The 21050-nt window shown below is 49.8% G+C and overlaps 1 protein-coding gene across 1 annotated transcript; it reads left to right on the top strand.

The window, feature by feature from the left end:
- Positions 1-495: 495 nt before the first annotated feature.
- Positions 496-20379, top strand: erf (Ets2 repressor factor). Its single transcript, XM_088318500.1, has 5 exons — positions 496-1175; positions 12788-13022; positions 14606-14718; positions 15897-16756; positions 16945-20379. Exons 1-5 carry the CDS (start codon positions 1154-1156, stop codon positions 17536-17538), a joined length of 1824 nt encoding a protein of 607 aa, XP_088174626.1. The 5' UTR covers positions 496-1153; the 3' UTR covers positions 17539-20379.
- Positions 20380-21050: the final 671 nt, after the last annotated feature.

The following is a 21050-nucleotide window of genomic DNA, read 5'->3' on the forward strand; positions in this document are numbered from 1 at the left end:
CCACTAAGTAGGCGACGCGCTCACGGAGGTGGAGGAGGTGACGAGGCCGACGTCGTGTCACCAACAATGATTGTCTTTTCCCTCCTCACCTGCGTCTCCCATCTCTTGTAGGTAAACACTTCCTGGTTCCCATGGCAACAAGACAACACTTCAGGCGGACGCCATCGAATGCACTTGGTCCTAGATTGCCGATTCACCCAAAGGTTGACAGTAAAACACTGTGTCATTCGTCCCTAATGTAGAACTAGAAGTCGTCGGTTGCTTTACTTTTCAAACTGAAACTTTTTTTTTTTAAATCCGCTGTCAGTTTCATCAGACAGAATGTTGATGAAATCCAAAGAACGACGATCTTCTGGCAACAAGTGGGCGTGTTTGAGTTGCTCCCCCGCGCCCTCCTCCCTCCGTGGGTGCGCGTGGGCGGCCCCGTGTGGCAGGAGGGGGGAGTGAAACACGACACCCGACAGAAGAGGAGGAGGAGGAGGAGGAGGAGGAGGAGAAGGGGGCCGGGGGCGCTCCAGTGAGTGGAAAAAGAAAAAGTGTGCGCCGGAGAGAGCAGCGCACAGAAAGAAGAGTTGGCTTGCCCACTTTTGTTTCTCCGAGCAGCGCCGCCGTTTGAGTCGCGAAAGACGAAGAAAAAGAAAGAGAAGAAGAAGAGCACGGAAAGGAGGATGACGACGACGACGATGATGTGGAGCACAAGCGGACCACGCGACGTCGTTCCCGCGAGCCGACCCAAACTGTAGCATCACCGCCACTTCTTCGCCATTCCTTCGCTCCCGTCAAGCGGGCCCTCGGCACCCGCCTCGCCTCCCGCCCCCCACCCCCACCCCCATCAACTTCAGCCTGCCTACCGGATTCCCCCTGCGGAGACTCGGTGCAACTTTTCTCCGCAGGAAAAAAAAACTCAACACGGCTCGTGAAAGTTTTCCAGCGGCAAGCGAAAAGTGAGCCAAAGTGGTCCAAGCGGAGATTGGACGTAAAAGAAGCTGAGGAGCTGTTGCTGCTTTTTTCTTTTTCTTTTTTTTTTGTCGGGGCCATTCGGTGAGAACAAACACGGGAGGACCGAGAGGCTAACGTGGCTAGCAAGCTAAGCCCAGGGGAAAAGTTAGCACTCGACGGCAAAAGTGAGCCAAGAAGCCCACCGACGATCGCGATGAAGACCCCGGGGGAACCGGGTGAGTACTTCCGTCCCGACTTTGAAACTTCCCCACCAAAACCTGTTTTTATTTCACAAATAACAAGAAGGCTTAGCTTCCGCGGCTAATCGCCGCTAGCACGCTAACTCCTCAACTTCTCCAGAGGAAAGTGGCCGCAAACGATGGCGCCCGAACGGTTCCGTCCCGACTTGCCGTCGGTTTATTGTTCAGCAAAGCCCGACAAGCGAACGATCACCGTCGGCGTGAATTAACGACCACATTTGGATCATGCATGACTTGCCTGGGGCGCTTTTGGTGAGCGTGAGCAAAAAAGTTGAGGCAAAGACACCCTGGCAGGAAAAGTGATCGCTTATTTGCATGTCTTATTAGAAAGAGTTAATATGGTTGGAATGTTCGGGAAATGAGGAGTCGTCACCGTTTAAACTCTGGACACATGGTTAAAAATGCACATAGGAATATTAAGGTTTATTTTTTCCGATAATTTGTGATGCGAAATGACTGACGTGCTTAGTGAAATTTACTAGGCAATAACTCCAAATCGAAGTCAATCTCCCACGTGGGACTTGAGAGACCCCCTAAAGTTTTTCACAGCCCCTCAAAACTTAACGTTGCGCTTACCACTTCTCCTTACCAAGTACAAGTTCAAGTCCTTGCATTCGAATACTCGCCAGTCCAACGACCGATACTTAAAAAATGTCATCACGTCTTGCAATTATGATTCAAAAGTTTGATTCCAAGTTTCACCGAAATGTCCCATTTTCAAGAGGACCAACTTGTCCTTCCTGACATTTTAACATCCAAAAGCCTCGCCAAACATTTTTGTTTTGTGTATGTGGCGTCAGCGTCCGCAACCTAAACGTGAGACGGGACAACCGAAGCGCTCTCCCATCACGCCATCGCTTCTCTTTGTGAAGCGCTCGCAGCAGGCGAGAGCGAGCTCGCAGAACGTCGCAGCTCACAGTCGTCATCCATTTTGCCAAACTGAACTTGCTGCCTGCTAACAAATCGTTTTTTCATGCATCGCCTTTTTGGGAGACATGGCTCCTACTCGAAACACGCCGGGCTGCTCGTGTGCTACTGGCGTTAAAATATTGGCGCTTTTTTTTTTTTTTCTTTCCCAATGACAGACTTGCAATCTAAGCACTGGAATCAGTTTGAGTTCCTCCCAAGTTAGTCGAAACTAAAATGCGATGCGGTGGCCTCTCGACGCGAGATTGTCACAGTGTGGCAAACCAGTAAGCACGTTTTGTGTACAAAGTGCGGTTTTGCTTCGCCGCGAGGAACTTGTTGCATCTGTGGTGTGACCGCTTCCAAGCCAAGTCTCTTTAACGCAAGTTGTCTTTTTCATGAATGTGATTGAAAAGTTTGCCTGGCAGACAGCAGCCCCCGACTGCGCATCACCTGATGCTCTGTCCTTATTACGGGAGAAGAGCGCGAGATTAGGGCCGAGCACGCCTGATTAGATCACCCCCGCTGAGGTGCGACGCCTCCGATGGTGCGTTGGGCAAGAGAATGGCCCAATCACGTGACCCTCCTCAAGTATCATCAAATATTTGCTCAAGAAAAGAATCAAAACCAGCAAGTTTGCTCGTGTTTTGTATTCCACTTCAACGACTTGACAGGTTAGATTTGAGTCGTTCCCGTAAAATCTGCGCCGAAAGTGCTCGTGCAGCTTTGCGAGTTCACGACTTCGTCTTTCTTTGTTTATTTTCCCCTGTTGTTGTTGAACCAAACGTAATCACGTCATAACAATGCAAAACGTTTCAAATGCGAGCTCCCGCTTGTGTCATTGTCGCGTGAAACACGCACACACACACAGGCCTTTTGTGTGTCTGTTTCCTGTGTGACTTCATGCACATACGTGCACATAGAAATGGGTCAAACTCTTCCTATCAGGAAGTCGGCCGTCTGGCCGCTGGCAAGTCCAATTTTCCACTTGCTCCTTGTATCAACACGGCCGACGTCACCGCCGGCACGCTTTGTTGTGCTTAGTGCGTGTGTGTGTGTGTGTGTGAGCTTGCCGTGTATGAAAGGGGCCATACATGAGCAATTAGCGAGCGTTAAGTCTGGCGAGGACGACGGCTGCTCTTAATGACCGCCAGCGTATTTATGTGTTTGTGCGCGCGCTCGTGTTTGTGTTGCATGGCCACATGTCTGCTGCTTTGGCGCCGCGTCACATTGACATGCGCGCAACACGGCCCGTGTTTGACTTTCAGGCCAGCAAATTGTCCTTTAGGGCGACCATTTGTTCAAGGCGAGAAGGTGGACCCCCTGCCGGCCGTTTTGGGTCTCGCCGCGTTGCTAAAGTTTGCCATTGTGGTTGTATCGGCGTCCCCGGCTGGAGTTTTGTCAAGTCGTTTTTGTTGTCGTATCGCCAGCTGTCGGTGGCCACTTCCTGTCTTTGCCAGGATTTGTCCTTTTCAAGACGTGCGTCATTGCCTTCAAAATATCGTTGATCAAATTAGCTGTGCGATGAGCACATTATTTCATTTAGGTTCAGTTTAATTAACTTTCCAAAATGGAAGCCTCAATTATCCTTTAAAGTCAAAGTTAATCCTGAAATGTACTTTTCAAAGGTTTTTGAAAAACCACAAATGTGCAGCATATTCCTCATTTTTTTTTTCTTCCCCCCATTGGGAAGAGCATTTGTGATCAGCGGGAAGAACTTGTTGAAGTATTGGCGGCTTAATTTCTGCCGTGTCGCTCTCTTGTCACGCCGCCAAATTTCTCGGCTAAAATTTGCAAAGATTTTGGTGACGGATGATGTGGTTGACTGACTTTTTTTTTTTTTTTTTTTTGGTATCACATGCTGGTGACCACTTCCTGTCTCTGCCTGAATCTGGCTATTTAGAAGCGTGCGTCATTTCTAAGGGAATGAAGAAAATGGCAATTATATGCTGTTGAAATGAGCAAATTTCTGCAAGACAAATTAGACATGATTTTTCAGGCCTGTCAGTTCTTTGAACCCGGCTCATTTCACCCTTTCCAAAATAGAGAGCTTTAATTATCCTTAAAAATGACAATTAATCTTTCAATCCACTTTTGAAGGTCTACAAACGCAGTAATGGGCCGCATATTTGCGGCTCGCTCGTCCCAAATGGAACTATTCATGTTGGTGACGGATGAGGTGGCTGACTTTAACGACGTGACTTTGTTGTATCACATGCTGTCGGTGCCCACTTCCTGTCTACGCCCGATTTTTGCTTCCCGTCGCATCGTGCGTCATTTGTATTCGAATGAAGAAATTGAAGATTATACGCAAAAGTGCGGCGGAATTTGCAAGTTTCTCTGCTTTTGCGTGACCCTTTTTTTGGTTTAAAAACAAAAATACATCAGCATCATTTTTATGGACCAAGTACGTCAAAAAAACACAATAGATTAGTAGAACATTAACAAGCTACAATATCAAAAAGAAAAAATAAATACATGCGCGCAAAAAGTCTTTTTGTAGCTGTGCAAGTGATGCGGAGAGTCCACAAGAAAAAAAGAGTCAAATAATTAGTATTATTAATCAAACAGTTGATTAAAAACAACCTTGCCAATATCCTAAAAATGAAATAAATGATATTGTTGTTTAGCCGTTGCTCAATAAAGATGGCGTCAATATCGTAATGCAAGCGCTTCGCTTCGTCCCCAAACGACCGTCACGCTCATCGACCGCCGTCACGTTCCGGATTTGCACAATAAAAAATAAAAAAAATGCCGCTGAGTGACGTCAGCATCTCCCTGATGTGTTGTGGAGTCGCCGTGCTGGCAGGCATCTTTTCCTGGAAGTGTGTGTGTGTGTGTGTGTGTGTGTGTGTACAGTGGCTGCGGCGACCCGAGTTGGGAGAACAGAAGCGAGGTTGCGCGCAAGCTGGGACATGCGGGCCAAACAAACACGGGGGGGGAGTGCTGATGGACATGTATGCGTGTCTGCAGCTTTTCATTTCGTTGGGTACCCCTGCGTGTCATTTCTTCCTCTCCAGCGTAGAACTATTCTGAAAGCACTTGCTAAAAAGTCCCCCGTTCCCGTGACAGTGTGGAGGTGAACGTTTGGCTGAAATCAAACATTGTAAAATCGTTCAACCTTATTGGAGACCGATTGGAAATTCATCAAATTGTTTGGAAAGATCATTTTCAAACCTTAACCTTCAACTCGTCGCAAGACTGCAATGATGCCGGTCATTCTTCACGGAGGATAAATAATCTCTGGCTGTGTGTGCTGTTGAAAAGTAAACTTCAGGTCCGCTGACTTGTGAGAACGTCCTTCATGTGATGGCGCCGCGTTTTGGAAGGTGCTCGTGTTTTGACTGGAGTCATCCACAGCCCAAAAAGAAGCAACTCGCTGTTATGACTGCCATCTCTGACACATGGCGGCGGCGGCCCACGGCGTGCCCGCGCCCCGCAAGCCAGCACAAGCTCGCAAAGTTGCAGCCGAGCGTGGCCCGTCGTAATTAGAGAGATCCAGAATGTTGTTTTTTTTTTTTTTCTTTCCCTAAATGGCAGCATTCAGACGTCCAAGTGTGGCATCTGTTGGCGGGAGCGTGCGAGTGGAAAGTCTGCAGCGGGGAAAAAGTGAGGCGGATTCTCACAGGCGACCACCGCCTGAGCCGCCGAGCTGAGAAAGTCGACGGAGGGAAAAAAATAAATCAAATAAAAAGCCCACTTTTGGTTTTGCGGCTGCTGAATTTTGGTTGATCTGTCCCAGACTTGTCCCGAGCGCCTACACTTGCTGCATTTTTTTTTTAAAGCTCCATCCAAAAAGCTAATATTTTTTACTCGCGTACCTTCCAACGGGACGACCGATGTTGTCGTCTCTCGCCGTTGACGAATGTGCGGTCTCGATGCGGCTGGCTTGCGCACACTTCGGCAGCTCGTGTCAACTATTTGTTTTTGTTTGATGCTCCGCGTCCGCTCGGCCGGCGGCGGGCGACGCCGATTTGTGGGGAACCGCCGCAGCCCGGCCGACCACCATCAGCGCGTTTCCATCTTCCCACCGGGAGAGACTGGATTCCAAAAACGCTCCGTCCAAAGTTTTGGGATGCAGAAGACGGGTGAATCGTTTGATTTGAAACGTTGTGCACGTTTGAAATTTAAAAGAAGGACGTCACGTGGCATCTTCATTGTTTTCATGACGCGTGACATTTTTGAGAATCTTTCCCCACATTTACTTGGTCTCCCATCCGCTTTTTTTTTTTTTTTTAACTTTTTAACTTTTTTTAACTTTTTTACTTTTTTAAACTTTTTTACTTTTTTTAACTTTTACTACTTTTACTTTTTTTTTACTACTTTACTCTTGCGGTGCACGACATTCTGCGCCCATTGTTGTTTTCCGATGTCAATGTGTTTGTACTGCGACGCGGCAAGGACGTGTCAAGACGACCACTTGGAATTTCCTCGCAACGAGGAAAAGGATTCCTGCCTGATAAACAATCTCAAAATGGCGGCCGTCCTCGGTGGCGAACAGATTCTTTAGCCAAAGCGAAATAGATCCCAAAAAGCGCAGTGAGCTGCGACCCATCCCAGTTGACGGCGTGCGAGATGCGGCTTTCGCCCGTGACTGGTCGCTGTTCTGTTACGTCTTGCGAGGGAAAAAACTTTTGTCCGCAAACTTCTTTGAGACTGCCATCAATGATCCAAAAGTTTCCCGGTTCGGCGTCTCTGCGCGCGGGTCTCGACCTTGATGACGATGTCATGTTTTGACTGAAGCGCCAAGGGAAGGTTTTCTCCTCTCGTTACCTTCAGAAACTCCTCAACTTATCGTGTCTTGTCTCGCTTTTTTGTTTTTCTTGACGTCGCGCAGGTGCGCGTTTGACACGCGCTCGTCAATTGATTGATTTATGGCCAAAGCTCACCTTTTGACCGGCTCTTTGATTAATCAATCGCGTCACGCCCCCGCGTCCTGCGGCGCCACCCGTTTAACGGCTCCGTGGCCTCGTCGTCCGCTTCAAAGGTGGCTTGCAATGTGCGTTTGTGATAATCAGGTCGGCCTTACGGCCACTTGTTGACCTTTGTGCTCTCGCTTTGTCAGTGGCGAGACTTCTGTGGTCGTCGTCCGCTTGAAGTGAGCTCGCCATTCCTCAACGTGGGCTTTCCGACTAAGATCCAGGCGTTGTTTTGGCGCGAATGAGAAATGAAGGCAAGAAAATGTGAACCAAAATGTCATGACTTCTTCTTTGGCCCGTGCGCCACCTCAAAGTTAGGAACAAGTCTTGAGTCCCAGTGAAAGTCAGAGGCCCGACTGAAGCCCCGCCCCCCGCATGCAAGCGGCGGTCGTCTGTCTCGCATTAGTGTGCGCACGCTCTTTTAATATTCGCGCCTTGGCTGGCGAGTGCCGCCATGTCCCTGCGGTGACGCCGCCGCGCCTCCGCCTGTGACGTTTTTAACGCCGAGCACGAGCCGCTCAGTCTAGGGGTGAGAAGATCCAGCTTTAATGCCGTCGACGGGGGAATTAAGGCGGCGGCGTGTGAGGAAAAGCTGAGTAACACAGCCAGACGTCTCCTACGAGAGAAAGTCCACCCCCCCCCCTTTTTTAAATTTTTTTTTTGCTGTGTGGGGAATCAAACACGCGGGCTGACTTGCCGTCGGTGCGAGCCGCCGCACCGCATAGCGCTTCGGCCTCTCCGCGTGGAAAAGCAAACATTCGGATTGGCGCGTGAGCCAACATGACGAGCCGCTTTGCGCGAGCGAAGCCGTCAAGTTGACATCGCGTTCCTCTTTGTAGCTTTTAAAATGAGGACGCAAGTCACGTGTTGAGTTTTTTTTTTTTTGTCTTGCAAACTCTGAATGTTGCAGTTTGCTTTTTCCCAATTTACTAGAAAATCGCCACCTCCCAAGTTTGAAAATTGAATCACCATCAGCAACTGATGCGCACAAGTCGTCACTTGCGCCGTCCGGCGGCGCTCAAGCCCGACTTGACTGCCGCGCCTCGCACAACACACCAAAAAATAACGTCTGTTTTTTTTTTTTGGCTGACTAAAACGCAAACTTGCGTCCATTTGGGAATGTTTTTGTGGTTCGGAGGCACAAGTGTTGCTCTGTTTTCCAAAATGCGTTTGTCAAAAGTGACAAATCTGCTTGATGTTGCGCTCTTCTTTTGCTGTCTGCCACGCGCTGAATATGAAACGTTTTGGGACGTGCTGACACGCATGGAAGAAAAAGTCTTCTCAGCACAACCCGCCGAGGACATGTGGAGATGATCAGAAACTTGACATTTATTCCTGACGAGCATCCAGGACCGAATCTCGCTTGGAATGGAAGGCGCGACCTCGTTTTCCACCACCTTCCGCCGTCGCGATGGCCGAGCCGAGAAGACGGCTCGAAACGTACGATTGGCGACCCGTCGACGGACGCGTTAGTGGCGCGGGCGTCCTGGATGTGAAGCGCCGAGGGCCTATTCTGGGCTGCGGCCGCACGTGTGTGCGCACGCGCGCGTGCGTTGGAGGAAAATGAAAGTCGTCTGGTGACCGAAACCACAACACGGGAGCCAGTTCTAAATTTCCCCCAGCACCGCCGCGCTCCAAACGACTGCAGCTGCGGCACGGCCTCGCTCGGCTTCTTCTGCATTCCGCCAGACGACGTTTTTAGCGCAAGTTTGCCTGAATGTGGCCCAACATGTCGGTGCGCACCGTCGCTCCAGTTTTTAAGTCTCGAAAATGAAGAAACTCAACTTGCGCCTCAAGGCAGCCAGTTTTCACCTCACGAGGCTCTGCTTTCATTCGGAGCTTTGACAAAAAGAAAAATAATTTAGTCATCTGAAAGAAGTTGCGCTCAAGTTTGGCTTGTTTTTCTCGTCACTAAAGGCGAAATTACACGCAAAACCAAAGTGACGTGGTTTGGGTGTGCTCAGAGGCCGCTTCAAAGCGGAGGCAGCGTCTCCATTCTCATCGAAACACAAATCATAAATGCTCCATTTCCTCGCACAAGGTGGACGGAAGTTTTAAAGCACCGAAACGCTCGTCGTGGTGAGACGGCGACTCATCTCCCTCTCGTCTTTTGTTTGTTTGTCTCTCGCTCGCCTTTTCTCCCAAAACACCGTCGCGATGTTTGGGAAGCGGACCAACTCGGGCCGATGTTTTTACACGCTCGTCATTTTCTGGGAGCACGACGACGCGATTGCCAGCTTGAAATCTGAATCGTCGTGAGGTCGACCGTGATCGTCGTTTCATCAAGACTTGATCTCCTCAAATCTCACCTTTCGCGTTAACTTCTGCAGCTCCCCCGAGAATTAGTTTGGTTGTGGAGGAAATAGTTTTTTCGCATCGTTTCAAAAGCGTTTGTCTTTGAAACGCAACCGTTCCTGTGAGACTTTTAAAAAGCACTCCGCTCATCAAATGCGAGCTTATTGAATTTGTCCCGGGCCCGACAAAGTCGAGCAATGTTCCGTTTCGACACTCGTCAACGATGGCACAGCACTCGAGATCGGCTCAAAGCGCCTCCGGTTGTTGACGCGTTGGCTGAACGGTGGGAAGCGCGACAACAAGACACGACAGCCCGAGTTATTGTTTTGGATTCGGGCTCACGTTGTTCCGGCCGCTCTCTCGTCACGAGTCGGGCCCTCGGCTCCGGCTTTCATCTCCACGGGCTTGTCTTTCCGGTCCGTTTCCTTCCCGACACTCCCGCTGCTTTTCAGACTCTTCGCTGGCCATTCCGCAGACGGTAATTCTCAGCTCACGAGTCAGACTCTGAACCGTGTGATCCACTCGGGCACAGGTGCTCCATTTGGCTCGCGCAGCTGATTGGCTGATTTCATCTTTTGGTCACGCGCCCCTTTCACCTCATTAAAAAGTGAAATGCTGGCAAAGCTGCGAAGGCCTTTTCCAACCTCCACTTTTGTGCTGCCTATTTCAACTTCCCAGCACGACCCCACAAAAGTCACTCGGTCACGCCCGATGGAAAGTTCGAAGAAGAAATGATGAGCCCGCGACACCACTTTCAGCGTCTTGACAGTTTTAAGATTACAAGATGCAAGAAAACATCTCAAGGATCCAAGCTGGAAATTGGCTTTCTTTCCGCTTGTGTAATTCCGCTTTCCTAAACCTTCTTTTTGTTTGTTGGGCCTTTCTGCGTTCTGATTGGCTCAGACAATCCAGCTTTAGCGTGTTACTAAAGTCATTTAGTTCAGGGTCAGCGCTTACTTTTTTTGTTTTATTCCCTTTGGAACTTGACTTTCCACACATGCCGACACTTTCCACGTCAGGGAGATTCCCGCTTTTGCCGCCATCGACTTCCTGCCTTTTTGCGCACCGGCGGACGGCAGCCCGATAACCTCCCACCTTGGATGGTCGCCAGCCGTCGCCGTTTAGCGCGCTCCGCTTGCCTCTCCCCATCGCCACCGTGCCCCTGAGTCACAGACGACCTTTGCGAGGTGACGGCTAAATTTAGACTCGGCAAAGAATCGGAGGAAGGGAGGGGTGAATGCACAGAGTGGGCGCTGCGCTACAGAAGCTTGTTGCTGACAGCCTTGGATTTTTATGGCATCAGCAACATCTCTAATTTTCATATCAAAACATAAAAAAAAAAGTCTTGCCTCAGTCATATTCGGCAAAAGTGTTTTCCTTTGTGGACGCAGCACTTCATAAACTTAAACCCGGAGCACCCTCGCCTCGTCAACAACTTCGGAAGCTAATGCAAATCCCACGCAGCTTTGCTTACCTTTTAGCTTTGGCGTGGCAGTCATCAGATAACGTGAAAGATTCACTTGGGTGTAGAAATTTGCTTTTGATATTAAAAAGTCTTTAATGCGTTAGAGTAGACACTTTTGGTGTCACCTTCGGTTTCATTTGCAGCGCTCGACGAATGAGCCTCTCGTGTTCACAAAGAAAAGCTCGAATACGAAACAAGTTTTGCAGCATTTTTTTGCCGGACGTCGGCTTCGTGTCCAGATGTGAGCTGATCCGCTGGCTCGCTGCCCAAAAGACCACAAACTCCCTTTGACAACTTTTTTTTTCCCCCCGTAATTGAATCTCATCTCGTCGTGAGTCAGCTGCTTATTTTTAGCACTTAAAAGCTTGCGTTGCCAGGCGACTGCGTCTCGGGGAGGCGGCGACGGCGGGCGGGCCGCCGTGAAAGAGGAAAAGGGAGATGACAGCGAGGGTGGGAGGCGCGATCGGCGGACGACGAAAGCCAACGCGGCGTGAGTCAGCGCGCGCGCGTACGTGGGCGTGATCACTATTCCCGTGTTCTTTGTGCACGTGCTCGTCGCGCCCACGTACCAACCCACTCACCTCGCCCGCTAACCTGCCGTATGCTCGCCCGCAGCGCCGCTTGCGGGAGACGTGCGCACGTACGACACGTGCACGCGCGTGACTGGAGCTCATTGACAGATGTGTTTTTGAATAACCTCGTTGTCTGCGGGCCGCTTGCTCGCTTGGGTCGAGAAATCGATGAAGCGAGAGCTGCTTAAAAGCCGCTTGGCGTGAGGGGCAAAAGGATTTCCTCCGTCTTGTCACTGAAGTTGCTCCTCTTCCTCGATGATGACGCTTGTTTCGAGAGCGTCCTGTCGCCGCTTGCTCGGGCCGCAAATGAGCGACTCTGTCCATCCGTGTCGAGCGGCGTCAGCCCACGTTTGGACGCGCAATTTTTCTTCTTTTTCTTCTTCTTAATCCAGCCAAGGTCTCCAAATCAGGTGACTCTCATTTGGCTGCAAAACAATGTGATGGGGCGATCCCTAATTTGCGCAGCAATTTTTATTCACGACCCAAAATTGCCCCACCTGGCGGCCTCCTCGCTGCTTCTTTGAGGCATGTTTGTAAATGACAAGCGAGGCGCAAGAGTCGTTTGATGCCTGAATAGGAAAAGTCCTCATGATTTGAAAGGCCATCTGGCCTCCATGTTGGGACACCTTTTGACTGTGGGCGGCCATTTTGTTTGCCAGGTGTGTCTTCCTTTTATTTGTATTTTTGAAATCTGCTTTTCTTGTTTCAGTCTGCTTTTATGACGCCGGCCCAAAACATTTACAGGCCCATAAAGTGCACCAGATGTGCACACTTGCTTGACATATCTGATTAGTATTAGTTTAGTATTCATTTTTTGTGTGTGTGTCTTTATGTGTGTATCGTTGCTCATGTTGCTTTTTCGATTGGACGCCGTTTGTGGAGTGTGTGAAAGTGATTGCAACCGAGTGCTTGCCATACGACCTTTCTTGCACTCGCACACGCAGAAAAAGCAGCATTGTTACATCGTGCCCAGATGTTTCTGAACCTCAGCCCTGAGCCCGGTTGCCAAGCACATCTGGATTTAATGAGGTCTGTGTGTGTGTGCGAATGACACAGAGGCCGTATGTTGAGTCTTTTACTGCCACAGCGGCCGCATGCTTATATTTTGTCTGCACCTTGGCCGAGATGCGCCCGTTTGAACGGCGTCCATTCGACGTGATAACGGCGCGCCGGTGATGCGACCGCGGAGTGTGGGAAGCCGCCCACGGTGGCGGCCAGCCCGACTTGTTCCCGGCAAACGAGGCAAAGTCGGCACGCTGCGTTCCAGCTATTGTGGTGCTGAGAAAGCAGCTGCAAGAATTACAATTCTGGACTCGTGACTTGCGGAGTTGTACGCTGAGTCACTGTTGTTTAAAAAAAAAAAAAAAAAAAAAAGTCAATTAATTTACGCTTCAGCATTTAAACATTTCCTCGTCTGTCGTCCAATCCTAGGGTTCGCCTTCCCCGAGTGGGCCTACAAGCCCGAGTCGAGCCCGGGCTCGCGGCAGATCCAGTTGTGGCATTTCATCCTGGAACTGTTGCGCAAGGAGGAGTACCACGACGTCATCGCCTGGCAGGGCGACTACGGCGAGTTTGTCATCAAGGACCCGGACGAGGTGGCCCGCCTGTGGGGCGCTCGCAAGTGCAAGCCTCAGATGAACTACGACAAGCTCAGTCGTGCCCTCAGGTCAGACCACGTTCAAAATGTTTCACTGGAGCCTCTGATAACAAGGTTTGCCAGATGTTAGCAACATATCGCTAGCTGGGTGCTAGCGGCTAACCAGTTAGCAACGTATACACCCGTCGGCATTTAGATTAGGTTTTTTTTTTTTTTTTTTTTTTAATTTTCTGCGCTATAGTTTGATGGCAGTGGAAAACATCTGAAGACACGGACACACTTTTATTAGGATGGAAAAGAACTTTATAGCATAAAAGATGGTTCTCAAATGACGTTAGTTCTCCTGGCGAACACCCGAGTGGACATCTTGACTTCTGTTTCTCATTTTCTGTGCTGCTCTTGCTCATATTCATCACTTCTTGTCCGTCACACGCCTCCGAAGCGGTGTGGGTCGGATTGAGTGCAGGGTGACGGAACATTTTAGAAACGTTCCCTTGGCCTGTGTAGCGTACATATATGATGATGATGATGATGGGGTTTTATTTAAAGGGCGGTCTGTTCTCTTGCTGTACACACACACACAGTTTGTCATTCGTGTCACCTTCTGTCTTGTAGGTTGGTGTGGGTTCCATTCGTCTTGTTACACGCACACATGCGCTTCACACCTTGTTATATGTCAGTCCTCCTCCGGCCCATCTGCGCCTTATTTGCTTTTTTTTTTTTTTTTTGCGTTGAGCGTAAATGTCGCGGCCGCTCGAGACTTGGGCGCACGGAGCCCGCAACACACAACACACGGCTCAGGCAAGTTGAAGTGATCTTCAAAGGCAGACGAGGTCGTCCGGTGTGTGCGTTCTCCCGCGCGTATGTGTCGGATTTCGCTTTCCAGGAGCCCCGACGCCTCGCGCAGGCCCGACGCCGCCCACGTCTGGCTTTTATTTTGAGTGCTCGTCGCTTGGATACACTCATCAGACACTCGATTAGGTACACTTTTGCCGCTTAATCAGATCCAGCCCGCGGTCGGCCTTTTCCACAAGAATGCCGATGACAAATTGTCGGCCGTCTCGTATACCGTTTTTCCAATATGTGACGCCCACATCACTCACCAGGCAAACAATAAATGGTCAACAACAACACCCGCACCTCACGTGCACATTTTAATAATGCCAAATCAATTTGAATCCGATTCCTCGGTAAAATAATCGATTCTTTGAAAACAATGTGTGTTGATGTTAGCGAAAACAGCACTCGGGTTGGTTCTCTGGAGATGTAATGCAAGGAGATGTCATCTTTTCATCTTGTTGACATGAAAATGTGTGAATGCAGCCAGCATGTGGAAAATGTGAATCAAGTTTTCGCCGTTCACAAAGAAGCGAAAGACTCTGCTGAATCAAAGTCCGGAGGCTCGCTGTGTGACTCACGCGGGGCCATTTGATCATCTTGTTAGATGAGCTGTCAGCCGCTCGCTCTTCACTCCTCCACCTTCTCTGATGGTGACTCATCGCGCCTCACTTCCTTCACGTATAGCACCACATGTTCTTGCCGCGGCGGTGGGTGGGTGGGGGGGGTCGCCACGTCCTAGAACGTCGCGTGAATCGGAGAGGAGGACGAGGTGTTGGCGGTCCCGTGACGGCGTTGTGGTGTCGCCCCCGCAGGTACTACTACAACAAGAGGATCCTGCACAAGACCAAAGGCAAGAGGTTCACCTACAAGTTCAACTTCAACAAACTGGTGCTGGTCAACTACCCCTTTATCGACATGGGCTCAGGTACGTTCACGCACACGCACTAATGTCAAATATGTGCCGCAACTCAACAAATTGTGCTGCCGTTGTTGTGAGGCTAATTAGCAGCGTGGCTAACACGTCAGGTGGCAAAGCAACGCATTCAACACGATTGACTGTGATTGTGATTCTTTTTACGATCATTAAATTGTCGTGATGTCATCATGACAACCTCACCCACGCACCCCCCCTCCCTCAAGTGGTCTCTCTGTGTTCTGTTCCAGTGTAAACAGATCCCATATGGAGCTGACTTAAGTGCGGCACGATACTTTAATTATAGTGTGTGTGATGTGGCCCACGCGTGTTGGGATGTTACATGCACACACGCGTGCCCACGTCAGTCTGCGCTGATTGTTGCCTACACACACGCACGCACGCATGCACAGTGGCAGTCCAGTGGGGGAGGGGAAGGAGCCCAGCCCATGTTTGTAATGGCAGCGAGAGCAACTTTTCCAGTATTTAATTCTGGCATGTGCACGCTGGCCAAGAATTTATTGCAGTGCCACAATTTTGCTGGAAGGAGCACTGGGGTCGGGGGGGCTGAGAGAAGGGGCACCCATCTTGGACCCATTTTCTCCAACTGGGGGTGGGGGTGTAAATTGTTGGAAATTACTCCTTTTGTGTTGTTGACAGGTCCCGGCTGGATCACATCAAATTTAAAAATAGAAGTACATTGAAATGTTTTAACAACACTTTAGATCGTATTCCTTAGTGTAAGTTTCAGGAGATATCCCAGAAGGGAAAGCAACACCAAAGCAGAATGTGTTAAATAATGTCTTTGTATTTTTCGTTTGCTTTTCCATAGTGAAGAAGAAAAAAATGGATTCATAGCGGAAGTGGCATTCAATTTGCGTTTAGAGGCCGTATCGCCGAGCCTTTTGCCTCGCATGATTTGAGTGCTTTTAGCTTGCAGCAAGCGTTCCCGGCCTTGGCGTCAGATCCACTGTCTTCTCTCGCCCACAAATTCCCAAACAAGTCAAGTTTTGTATACACGGCCAAAACCTCACATGGTTTGTTCTTAATGATTTTTTGATGATCCGTTCCAACAAATGATTAAAAACACAGCAGCAGTGAGTCAGTGTGCGAGGACGGTGTTTAAAAAAAAGTAGTCCCGCGTTGCTCGTTGTCATGTCTGATTGCCTCCACCGCCCCCTTTGTCGCAGGTCGCGGCGTGCCGCAGAGCGCCCCGCCAGTGCCGAGCGGGGGCACCCACTTCCGCTTCCCCCCTTCGGCGCCGTCGGACGTGCTGTCGTCCAGCGAGGAGCTTCGCAGTCCGGGCGTGTTCAGCGGCGTGGCGCGTCGCATGGCCCGCGGTTCCGTCAGCGACTGCAGCGACGGCACCTCCACCAACTCTGAGCTGGAGGAGGCGGTGGGCTCGGAGGAGCGGGGCGTGGGGCCGGAGAGGGTCTTCAGGAGCCTCCTCCCGCCCCGCTTGCCTCACGAGTCTCTCTTCCGGCTCTACGGCGGCGCCCCCAACCCGGCGGCGCTCCCCCGACCTCACAGGGTCCACCCGGAGCCACTGTCTCCCTTCCCCGTGTCCCCCCTGCCGGGCCCCGGTGGCCTGCTGGCCCCGACTCTGTCCCCGGCGCTCTCCATGACCCCCACTCCACATCTGCCTTACACCCCCTCCCCCTCCCTCCCCTCCCCCATGATGGGCTCTCACTTCTCCTTCAACCCGGAGGACATGAAGCACTACCTTCAGGCCCACACCCAGTCCGTCTACAACTACCACCTCAGCCCCCGCGCGTTCCTCCACTACCCCAACATCGTCATCCCGCAGCCCCACCGCCCCACCCCGGAGAAGCCGGCCCCCCTCCACCTGCACGGCCCGCCCCTGCCGCTCTCCCATTCGCTGGGGGGACAGCCGGGCGGGGGCGGCGGCGAGGAGGCCTTCAAGTTCAAGCTGCAGCCGCCGCCTCTCGGACGCAAGCAGAGGGAAGCGGGAAGCTCGCTGGCGGCCGCGTCGTCCTCTTCCTCGGCAGCCGGACAGTCGTCCTTGTTCGCGCCGGCGCCCAAGATCAAGGTGAGACCCGGAACAGGAAGTGACGTCATTTCGTCTGTTTGCTTCAGAAATTAACTTCGCTATTGTCGTTATTTAAAAGCATCAAGCAGTCGCCAACGGATTATCAGTGCACGCTACTTACTTTCTCCACACGCGTCTGGCGAAAACTTGGGCCGCTGATGTTGATGATCGTGCCGCACGCCTTTCAGGTGGAGCCCGTATCGGACATCGAGTCGGAAGAGGAGGTGGAAGTGACCGACATCAGTGAGGAAGACGAGCTGAACCCCGAAGACGACGACTTATTCGTGCCCGTGTCCCATCATCAGCTCCACCGACATTCCAAGGCCAACGGGAGCCCTCCCGCCCCCTGCCCGCCGCCGCCCGACAATGATGCCGACCTGGACGACGAAGACGAGGTCTTCAAGACCCCGGCCACTCCGCCGCTCAGCGCCGGCCACTCGGCGTTCCCGCTGCTCAGCCTGAAGACGGAGCCGGCGTCGGCGGCCCCCGTCAGCCCCGGCGGCACCCGCTGCATCCCGCTCAAGCTGCGCTTCAAGCGGCGCTGGAGTGAGGACCAGAAGATGGAGGCGGACGGCGAGCGGGACGAGGCCGAGGACAAGAAGGTAAGGGCCGAGGGATGCGAGGAGGTGGAGGAGCGGGAGAGGCCGACGGAGGACGAGGGGGGCCGGGGCCTGATTTTGGGCTTGATGATGCCCCCGCCGCCCACCCAGCGCAGGGCCAGCTCAGAGCTGCAGCGAGCCACTGCCCAGTTGTCGCTGGAGACCGCGAGTCATCACATGTGAGCTCCTTTTTTTTTGAAGTGTAGCCACAATATACACCAACTGCGTTCAAAATGCTCATTTGCGCCACGAAATGAGCCGAGGTGAGCATTGTCAGTATTTCAGGCTGCCCCTCGTCAGCGACGGAACATAATTTGCACTCTCACACGCAGGCGTCGCATCAGCAAAAAAGGAAGAAAAATAAAAGACACGCACCGTGTGGGGATTGGTGAAATCAAAACAAAATGGGACAGGACGGTGGACTTGTTTTTATTTTTTTAGATTACTTGGCTGCGTGTCAGGTTTGCAGCACCTGCACGGGACGGGTGCACCAGAAAGTCCGTCCGCGACTCCGTTTGGCTCAATCGGGCGGACTGGGCGCAGCTGAAATACTGTCGAGAAGTTGACCGTGTGCACAAAAGAATGAACAACTTGGCCGTTTGACGAAGAGCGTCGAGCTGCGTATTTTTTTAAATTGACCCTTGAAATGTTCGCTTCAGACCAAAATGGCCGACTTTCGTGGCTTCTTGAGGCTTTTTTTTTTCCTTATGAAAGACGTCGTCTAAATTTGGCGTTGATGAAAAATTCAGTTTGCCATTCCGCTCGCGTCACGTAACCTTTTCGAGGGAAGCTTACTTAATTGTCCAAGAATGCTCTTCACCGCTTTTGTCATTGTCTCATTTCTCATTTGAGGCCCCACAAAAACCCGCCAGCTTCTTGGAAACGACGACGTACACCGCTTTGATTGTACAAAAGCTGAGAAAATTGATTTTGAATACTGGCATTGAGCTTTTTCGTCCTGCTGACTCATTGGCTTTGAATCATTCGAAGAAAACTTTTCTTTAATCATCGCTGATCTCGTTATTTCCCGCTACTGGCTCGTAAATTTGGATGACTTTGAAAAGTTTCATTCTTCTCCAATTTACATAATCTGCAAAAATGTCATAGCCTTAAACCTCCTCCGCCGAACTCATTTGCTTTCATTCATTTGAGAGACTTCAACCAAAAATTTTAAAGGAAATAATTTAAAAAAAAAACAATCTTACCCATTTCCCAGTTTTTGGCTGCAAGTGACATTTAGTTCGTATGTTATGTCAATATTGTGGCAACATTTGTGTTTTTGTTTGTTTTTGTCACGCGCTCCTTCAAGTTTGGACTTTTCTTCTCGGCCAACCCAAGTCTAAAGGCGGTCAAACATGAACGGCAAAGCTCGTTTTGGACTCTCCGGATTGGCTTAACTTTTTTTGGGCAGGTGGCGAGCCCTTGACAGAAGTGCCTCGCGGCGGTTTACAAGATGGCGACCAAACTGAAATGTTCGGGACTTTACGGAACTGCTTCTTTCTGGACGGGGCCACGTTTGGACGCTTTCAGGAAGTGACTCAGACTCGCCGCTCGCCGTGTCGAGTTGCCGGAGCGGACATTTTGTCCCTTCTGCTTCCGAGAAACGTGAGCATTTTGGAGCTTTTGCAAATCTCGTCGTCGTTTCCAAAAACTTCCAGTTTAGCGTGTCGTTGTGTTGTTTTTTTTTTGCTTCTCCGAGTCAAAAAGTCAAACCTTTTTTTTTTTCTGAGGGGGCGGGACAACAAGCACGGCGGATGGACGTCGTTTTTGGTTGAGTGCTGCTGCCATGAATGTCAAAAAGCAAAACGTATTTTTCTTGATTTAAAAAAAGATGTTTCCAATTTAAATCCAAACAAGCGTGCCTTTTTAAAGCACCATCTACCAACTTGCCTTCTGTTTTTAACGTCAAACTACAAACATCCTATATATATTTTAGTCAAATGAAATCCAAATGTTATATTTCAATATGGTCGTTTGATACAAATCGGGAAACTAAAAACTATTTTTCATGCTGAAGATATGTGTACATATGAATACAGTATTCTATATATCACCACAACTTTGCCTTCTCGTGTCGCCGTTAGAGTTTATATTTATACTGAGAAATATGAAAGAAACAACAGTTCGGACCCAAAATGAGAAAAACACAGGAAAGGGCGGCTCCAGAGCTAGCGTCATGCTCTGATTGGCTGAGTCGTCAACTGTTGACACACACACGCGCGAGTGTTGGATGACATCACAGACATCGCCATAGAAATTTCCACAAACACACACACGGAAATGACATCACTAAACCTCAGCGCCGAGTGGAGAGCGCGGGACTTCCCATCGAATGACTTTCGGGGTGTGTGCGTGTTGCTTTCCACAGTTCCACATTGAACGCCAGCTGCGGTCTTGCACATTTTTGTCCCCATCTTGGCCAGAGAATGTGCAACTTTGACTTCTTTTTTTTAAAGGCCCGACAACCTCCACTTGGCAGTTGGTGCAACCTGTCTGCTTGAGAAAACGTCGCCTTGCACACTTGCATATTTTACTCTTACTATTCGAATGATATTGTATCGTAATATTAACCATCTTATTCCGTACGTACTCTTGCTCAGCCGCTTTTTGCTTTTGTTTTAATTTTTTTCTGTGAATGACTATGGGGGTTCCAATTTGCACTCTTTCTTTCTAGTGGACCTTTTTTTTTATTTGTAATTATTTTTTTTAAACCACAAGCGTGTAACCCTGGAAACTGATTTGTCTTTTTTTTTTGTTTTTTAATTCCTATTATTAATGCTATGTGTGTATATATTTTTTCCATATTTGGAGGATTGTGTAAGGAAAATGTGTTTAAAAAAAAAAGGAGCATTGTAATGTTTAACTGTTGTTATTCCTCTGGTCGGCGTCTCGTCGGCTGTCAAACATGATGGACTGCTTTTTGGAGGCGGGCGAGGTCACCGATCGATGTTTCTCTTTCTGTGTTCATCTTCACATGTAATTGAAACAATAATCAGGGTTCATTAAAAAAAAAGTAGAAATGCTGTTTCGTGTTGGTGCCACTCGCAAGTCTGTGCGGCCTTGAATAATGCCGATTGCGTTATGGCCATCGTCGCACTGAGCATCGCTGCTGATGCTCGAAAAAAGAGAATTAAGTGTCGAAGCGCCGCGATGGCTCGTCGTTTCCTGTTCTGGCACATGGCAACCATTTTGATGATGTCATGTTTTCTTGAATGTGTGTTTTGTGTTCTCCTGTCAAGCAGACCTTCTTACTTTGTGATGCGGCACACTGGAATCTTTTGGAGCAGATTGGATGTCTTTGTGTGAGTGTTTTGAGAAGGATGACACCATGTCACACTTTGTCCTCCGTCTGCCAGAAACGCAAACACTTCATTTGAAATCTTTCGCCGAATGTCTGCACGTGCTGCTGCCAAAATGGAGGTTAGATCATTCCCGCTCCCCGTCTTCAGGATATTGTTTCAAGCGGTTGCTAAATGTAGTTAATTCCATTGAAAAAGGTCAGGGGAAAAAAATCTGATTTGCTTCTTGCATTGTCGCCCATTAGCTGATAATTTTTCAAAACTTCTTTAATTCCGTCTTCATTTGCTTACAGGACGTGTAATAAAAAAAGGAATGCTTTGGAGCTTCATGTCATTTTTTTAGGGGGTCACCATGTACGTTTTCCTGTGCCATACTACCTTTGGCTCCCCCTGATG

This window comes from Idiotropiscis lumnitzeri, chromosome 16, assembly GCF_059441095.1.
Source record: "Idiotropiscis lumnitzeri isolate Australia: NSW breed Sydney's pygmy pipehorse chromosome 16, RoL_Ilum_1.0, whole genome shotgun sequence".
Classification (NCBI taxonomy): domain Eukaryota; kingdom Metazoa; phylum Chordata; class Actinopteri; order Syngnathiformes; family Syngnathidae; genus Idiotropiscis; species Idiotropiscis lumnitzeri.

Excerpts from the sequence above, each read along its gene's own strand:
- erf (XM_088318500.1), top strand. The coding sequence starts at position 1,154 with ATGAAGACCCCGGGGGAACCGG. Across the intron at positions 1,176-12,787 it reads GAAGACCCCGGGGGAACCGG|GGTTCGCCTTCCCCGAGTGG; the intron begins GTGAGTACTTCC and ends GTCCAATCCTAG. Across the intron at positions 16,757-16,944 it reads CGCCGGCGCCCAAGATCAAG|GTGGAGCCCGTATCGGACAT; the intron begins GTGAGACCCGGA and ends CACGCCTTTCAG.